Source organism: Sus scrofa, chromosome 6 (genome assembly GCF_054392235.1).
Source record: "Sus scrofa isolate SSC_HxYL_T2T_F1_AM1 chromosome 6, Sscrofa_HxYL_maternal_Yorkshire_Landrace_v2.0, whole genome shotgun sequence".
NCBI lineage: Eukaryota > Metazoa > Chordata > Mammalia > Artiodactyla > Suidae > Sus > Sus scrofa.
The window spans coordinates 62,289,382-62,296,672 of record NC_139388.1 but is presented as its reverse complement, the minus strand read 5'-3'; the positions used below and the strand labels follow the sequence as shown (position 1 = coordinate 62,296,672).

Genomic DNA, 7,291 nt, shown 5'->3' with positions numbered 1-7,291 from the left:
AAACAGGATCAGAGCCACCTCTGTGACCTTCAAGCATAACTGCACACAATAGAGTTACTGGAGTTTCCTTTCCATGTGGCAGTCTTTGTGTTTTCCCTGGAAATGGGCACAAGAAAGTGCTTCTGATGTGCAGATCAACATTTTAGTTCCTCCTGGGGTTGCTGGTTACATTGCAGTAATTTCTTTCTGAAAATTCATCTTGCTGCACTGTGTATGAAGGCTGCACTTTTCTGTAAGTATGTTACACACTGAAAAGCTTACTTAGGAGTTCCTGATGTGGCACAGTGGGTTAAGGATCTGGCGTTGTCCCTGTGATGGCTTGGGTGGCTGGTTGGTGAGGGTTTGATCCCTGGCCAAGGGAATTTTCACGTGCCTCCAGCGCAACCAAAAGAAAATTTAAAAAGAAAGAAAGAAAAAGAAATGCTTACTTAACATTATATATCATTAAAGTCACCATGTCTAGAGTTCTCTGAAGGCGCAGTTGTATAAGGAACCAGGGCTGTCACAGCAACAGCATGGGTCACTGCGGGGGTGTGGGTTTGATCCCTGCCCCAGGAATTTCCAACTACAGTTGGCTTGGTCAAAAAAAAAAAAAAAGGCTTTGTCCACTGGTGATACATACAGGGCACTAAATACATCCCATCTTCACCCTCCATAGAGGCTCCCAGTGTGCCTTGAACCAGAAGAAACCTCCCATGTTTGGAGGGAACCATGCAGCATCTACTTCCTGTGGTTAAGAGGATTCAGCACTAGGGGTGTGTTCATGCAGAGTCTGGGAGGTAGAGGCTGGTGGCTGTGGATCCCTCTTCTCCTCCAGGCTGTGTCGGATCCCATATCCAAAGTATATGGCAAATCCTAGCAGGGAAATGAGACCATGAGAAGAAAACTAGGTGCCGACCCCACTTACAAATGCCCAACAGGCCTCCTGTTAGGCATCTGACACAGTTTGTAGGAAGGGGATTGGGTTCAGCCATTTAAGACGCCTCCTTATCCCAAAAAACCACTTACCAACAGCATTCCAGATGCCAAACTCGGCCCAAATCACAGAGGACAGCTGCATCATCAGGTAGACATTCACAAAGATGCTCAGCACTGGGAGGACGGGCAGAGCAGGGACCTGGGGGCAAAACCAGTGACTCCCTGAACACAGCACCCACAGCTGAGAGGGAGGACCCTCCCCCACGTGGGTGGGGAGACCCCAGTGCTCCTCAGGCTGTGCATGCAGGGCCCACTAAGACTGAGGGGTGTGGGGGAAGCACTGGGTGGGACCAGGGAAGGTCCATTGGCTTGAGCAAGTCCCCCCTTCCCTGGTCCAGCAAAGGAGGCTTCACCTCAAAGCATGCTGACTTCAGCCCCTCAGCCTGGACAGCTGGGCACATAAGGTCACCTACCCTGAAGGGAAGAGGAGAGGGGTTCTGGGGCTGCCTCCAAATGATGGCAGTGATCCCCGCAATGAGCAGCAGCAGCAGCACAGCCCCTGCTGTGAACCCGGGGTCTCCAGAGAACACTTGGCTGGGCCACAGGGCCAGAAGCAGGCTCAGGATGGTCAGCAGGAGAACTGCACGGGTCAAGGGGGAGGACAGCAGGCTCAACTCCAGAGGCCAAATGGGCCAAGACCTCGGGTCACCCCTCCCCCACACTGCCCACCCCAGGAAGGGCCATCACATCTGCAAGACTCCTCAGCTGCCAGCCTGCCCACTCCCTGCCCATCCTGTCCATCTCAGAAGGTGACCAAAGAGAAGTCCCCAGGCTCACCCAGCAGGAAGGCGCATCCACAGACAATCTGGCCAGATTTCCGAGTGGGGGTGGTACTGATAGGGTTACACAGACTCTTTAGAGGGTTTGAGGTTCCTGCTTCTGGTGCAGATTCCAAAGGACTTTCTTCAACGACAGGACCCATCTCAGTTTTATCCTCTGTTCTCTTGTTCTTGCTGAAATTCTGGTGTGGCTGATACCTGCATTAGAGGTATAAAGGCAATATTACCAGCAGCCCCTACTCACCTAACAACACACAGCCTTCTTCATCTGCTTAAGCCCGGCTGGACATTTAGAAGAAATAAGAGGATTACCTTCCCATCGGTCCCCACGAGTCCCAGACCCCCAGTCAAGGTGCATTGGAGTCTCACCTGAGGACAAGGACAGAAAAAGCCACGAGGGTGTAAGACAGCAGAGTTCCGATGGACATGAGGTCCACAAGATCCGTGAAGTTGAAGAGTAAGGCCATGACCCCTAGAAGGAGGGCACACACAAGGTGGGAGGAGGGAATGAGAAACCACTGGAAATACCCAAGTGAAGGAAACTGATCAAAGAAAGGCGTGGGTGTTGCTTTTCACCTGCAAGAATTCCCGCGGCCATGATGGACTTGACCCGGTTGTGTGCGCAGGCGTGGATCCGGGTCAGTCCCCGGAAAAGGAGCCCGTCCTCTGCCATTTCATAGATCAGCTTCGGCATCCTGCACACGGCGCTGTGGAGTCTGGAGGAGAAGATGGAAACAGGCGTGAGGACATGGAGAAGGAGGACGGACCGGGGCTTCTGCTCCCCAGCCTACGAGGCATAAGGCGTCTTCCCCTCTTGCCTCTCAATCCCAAGCACTGGGATAGCTGAGCCTCTGACAGTAGCTGAGGAGCAAGCTTTGACACTCACCTGGATGTCAGGGCACAGAGGGTGCCAACAGCCATGACATATCCTGCCAGAGCCCCCCAGCTGTGGAGAATAGCTTGTGGCAAGGGGTTGTAAGGGTGAATCTGGTAATAGGGCACCATGAGAGTGACAGCTGCTGAGACCCCAAAATATGCCAAAAAGCAGACGAAGAGTGAGATCACGATGCCCAAGGGGATGGAACGATGAGGAGTTAGAGCTTCTTCCCCTGCAGGACGGGTGGATGTCTTAGGTCAGGAAAACACGCTGGGGGTGAAAGCATAAAATCTCTTTCCTCTTGTACCTGTAAGAGCAGGCTACCCTTCTACCCACCCCTATGCCCGAGAGCTGCCCAGTATGTGTCCAAACCCGTGATGGGACCCACAGTGACCACGTTACCTTTAGTGGCAATGATATGAACACCAAAAAATATGTAGAAGCATAAAGCTGCTCCACGGAGAATCCCTTCAAAGCCAAAAGGTGCAAACCCTCCAGAACCCAGAGGGCCCAGCCTATGAGAGAAGGGATGAGGAAGAATGCGGGGGAGGCTGTTCAGACATGGCTCCTGGACTCGTCCATTAATACCCTGAGTCCTGGGCTCCAGGACCCTCATCACCAGGTCAACCTCCCAAATCTCTCTAGTCCTCCGCTATATTCCCAGCTCTGCCTCCCACCCCCCCGAGCATTCCTATGGCCAAGAGGACGCTCCTAACCTAGAGGTGTCATTGGATCCAGCTGTGGCCAGTGTGTAGTCCTGTTCTGTGAGCTGCCAGTTGTGCAGATCTCCCTTCATGAAGCCAGAGAGGATGATGAGGCTGAGCACCAAAAGGCTCAAGCCTGTGGACACTTTGGTGACCAGGGCTGACTCATGAACGCCCAGAACCAGTACTGCGAAAAAGATTGCTTATGAAACACTCAAATATCCAAATCCATAGAGACAGAAAGCAGAATGGTGGTTGCCAGGGACTGGAGGGTGGGTGGTGGTGGACAGATGGACAGTGACGTTCACGACCAGGGGCTGGAGGGTGGGTGGTGGTGGACAGATGGACAGTGACGTTCATGACTAGAGGGTTTCCTTTGGGGGCAATGGAAAGACTCGCAACTAGAGGGAGGTGATGGCTGCACAACATTTTGAATGAACTAAGGGCAACTGAATTGTATACTGGAAGATGGTTGTTTGTGACCATCATCTCACAATCCCATCAAATTATCAGGTAGTATACCTTAAATGTATACAGCATTGTTTGTCATTTATATCTCAATAAAACTGGAAAAATTATTAAAATGGTTAATTTTATGCTATGCAAATATCCTCTCAAAGAAAAAAACATTTTTTGGAGTTCCTGTCATGGCTCGGCAGTTAACAAACCCAACTAGTATCCGTGAGGATGCAGGTTCGATCCCTGGCCTCACTCAGTGGGTTAAGGATCTGGTGTTGCCGTGAGCTGTGGTATAAGTTGCAACAGCAGCTTGAATCTGGCGTTGCTGTGGCTGTGGTGTAAGCCGGTGGCTACAGCTCCGATTGGACCCCTAGCCTGGCAACCTCCATATGCTCCTGGTGCAGCCCTAAAAAGACAGAAAAAAAAACCCCACAAAAAACGAAACCCCAAAACAACAACAACAACAACAAAACCCAACCAAAAACCCCCCATCTTTTGAAGTTCACACTGTGGTGTAATGGGATAGGTAGGAAGCACTTTTGGTCTCTGGTCAGGTACAGTGGGTGAAATTTTGACCTTGCCACAGCTGTGGGGAAGGTTGCAAGTGCAGCTTGAATCTGATCCCTGACCAGGGAACTCCATCTGCTGCAGGGCAGCCAAAAAGGAAACACACACACACACACACACACACACACACACACACACACACACACACTACCTTTGGTCTAAGCACAGGGAAGGAAACTTGTTGGTCTAAGAAAATGATTCTCAGCTGGGGCTACTTTCAATCTGCAAGGGACAATGGCAATGTCTGGAGACATCACATCTTCATTATCACAGTTTGGGGAGTGGATGTCCCTGGGATCTAATGACAAAGGTCAGGGATGCTACTCAATACTCAACACTTTTTGAAAAAGCAACACAACCCAAAACGCACAGGACAGCTCTAGACACCAAAGAATAATGAGCCCCAAATGTCAACAGTGCCAAGAGTGGGGAACAACGGTCTATGTCTTGCCTTCTGGTCTCTCATAGCACAGACCTTTCCTTCCACTCCTCATCCCCCCACCATTTTTCTACCCCAAGCCTTTTCCACCCCAGCTCCCCTTTCACACCCCCCTCTTCCCATCCCATCTCTGACCCCTCCTCACCAGTCATCAGCAGCACCAGACCCAGGGCAAAAACGTCGGCATACGTGGCCAGAAAAGAAGGCATGTGTAGAGGGAAAGCTTCCTGTAACACTTGAGAGATGTGGTTCCCAATCAGTCTGTCAAAGATGTAGCTCCAGGCCTTGGCCACACGGGCGGTACCTGCATCACAGAAGAAAGAACATCCATAGACAAACATAACTGATGTTCCACAGGATGTATTTAAAAAAAAAAAAACAGTAGACAAAACACCCCATCTCAAAGAGTTTCTTTTCATGGCCTGGGGAGAGTAAACCCAGGAGGGTCCCAAAAATTCAATTATCTAATATATTAGGAGGAGAACAACGTTATGCAAGAAAAGAACACGGAAAAGTAGAACAAAGAGAGCTGGGATGGGGGCTGAAATTTTCCATCTCGTGGTAAAAGAAAATCCCATGAAGGCAACAGCTGAACAAAGCCTTGCACATGGTGAGGGGTGAGCCTGTGGGACCTGCCTCCCTCTCACCCACTCCCTGCACTTCCCTCTCCTTCTGGGTTCTTGGTCCATCATTTAAGGAAAAGCAGGGTAGAGCTGAGTAGAATGAAGTCGTGGGGCTTTCCCGACACTGTTACCCACTTGTCTCCACAAGGTCAATAACAACATCTCATGAACCACTGCAGACCTCAATCCCTCAAGATGGTTTCCCAGTCTTAAACCCCGTGCCATTCCCTTCCCATCATCTCACCGATGACCAAGGACAGTATGGAGTTCCAGCCAGTGATGAAGGCATGCAGTTGTCCCATGGTGACATAGCTGTAGAAATACACGGAACCAGAGCGTGCTACCTGGGCCCCCAGCTCTGCATAGTAGAGCCCAGACAGCATAGTAGACAGACCGGCCACCAAGAAGCAGATGATGGTTGCTGGTCCAGCTATGAACTTGGCCACTTTACCAGCCAGGATGTACACACCAGGTCTCAGGATCCGGCCCACGCCCAACACCACCAGGTCGAAGGTGTTCAGATGAGCCACGTGACTCTCAGACTCCTCCCTGGGCTTCAGTGGCCGCCTGCGGACCAGCTTCTCCCCAAATAGGTGAACATACTGACCCAGCATCCCAGACATATTGAGGAGGCTATGACCTGCAGAGAAAACAAGTAGTCCTCATGTCATAAGCCCTGTATAAGGGTCATCTTTACTATTGTTTGAGCACAAGTCAAAAGATGAGTCTTAGAATCCAGGCACTGATCCAATCCCCACATCTTCTTATACAAACACTAAAGCTCCCAGCTCCTGCTTTCATCTGGAAAATGGGTCTTCCCACCCTCAGGCTGAGCCAGGCTGACCCAGCTGCACCCTGCGATGGCAGAGGTCTCTTTAGGAGCCGCTGGACCCCGCACCCAGTCTCCTCCAGGGGAGGGGATACCCAAGACTTACTGGATCCTGGGGGCAGAGCCTGGAGCAGGGATAAGTCAGGGAGGCTGAGGTTAAACTGTGTGGGGCTGGAGCTGCCTCCTCTCCAAAGGGGGAAGCAGGGAGTCCCTGAGCCCCAAGGACAAGGCTTAACCCCTGGGTTGTTGGGTGGGGCTGGGGCTGGGTGGGTGGGAGCATCTGGAGTGTTGCTATCAGCCCTTGACAGGTCTGTAGTTACCCTCAGGGTATGGTTTTAAGATTCTTTCTTTCTTTCTTTCTTTCTTTCTTTCTTTCTTTCTTTCTTTCTTTCTTTCTTTCTTTCTTTCTTTCTTTCTTTCTTTCTTTCTTTCTTTCTTTCTTTCCTTCTTGGCCACATTTGAAGCACATGGATTCCCAGCCTAGAGGTCAAATCAGAGCTGTAGATGCTGGCCACAGACACGCCAGCTCCAAGCCACCTCTGCGACCTATACCACAGGTGAGGACAACGACGGATCCTTAACTCACTAGGCGAGACTGGGGATGGAACCTGTGTCCTCATGGATGCCAGTCAGGTTTGTTTCCACTGAGCCACGATGGGAACTCCAGAGATGTTATTTCTTGTGGCAAAACGCACATAACATAAAATTGACCACTTTAATAACTGTAGGTGTCCAGTTCAGTTAAGTATGTTGACATTTTGTGCCACCAAACTCCAGAACTTTCTGCATCTTGCAAAACCGAGACTCTGTACCCACTCGCCAGCAATGACCCTTCTCCTTTCCCGATTCCTGGCCATCCCCATCCTCCTTTCTGTCTCCATGAATCTGACCCCTCCAGGTGCTTCGTTGAAGTGGAAACATTCCATATTTGTCCTTTCTTGTCAGGCTTATTTTATTTTATTATTATTTTTTGTCTTTTTTTTTTTTTTTTTTTTTTTTTTGTCTTTTTGCCTTTTCAAGGGCTGCTCCTGCGGCA

The 7,291-nt window shown here is 50.4% G+C and overlaps 1 protein-coding gene across 4 annotated transcripts; it reads right to left on the bottom strand.

Moving 5' to 3' along the window:
- Positions 1-421: 421 nt before the first annotated feature.
- Positions 422-6,445, bottom strand: LOC100524499 (cationic amino acid transporter 3-like). Of its 4 annotated transcripts, XM_084961968.1 has the most exons (13): positions 6,362-6,445; positions 5,896-6,066; positions 5,671-5,738; positions 4,949-5,107; positions 3,351-3,525; positions 3,037-3,149; positions 2,644-2,866; positions 2,334-2,473; positions 2,127-2,229; positions 1,756-1,955; positions 1,392-1,558; positions 1,009-1,117; positions 422-855 (listed from the first exon to the last, which is right to left on the bottom strand). In XM_084961968.1, the coding sequence occupies exons 3-13, from the start codon at positions 5,726-5,728 to the stop codon at positions 734-736; spliced, it is 1,569 nt and encodes a 522-aa protein (XP_084818094.1). In that variant the 5' UTR covers positions 5,729-5,738; positions 5,896-6,066; positions 6,362-6,445; the 3' UTR covers positions 422-733. The 4 variants fall into 4 exon arrangements, with proteins under 4 accessions (XP_084818094.1, XP_084818092.1, XP_084818095.1 ...); XM_084961966.1 differs by having other exon boundaries at positions 5,671-6,066; XM_084961969.1 differs by lacking the exon at positions 1,392-1,558.
- Positions 6,446-7,291: the final 846 nt, after the last annotated feature.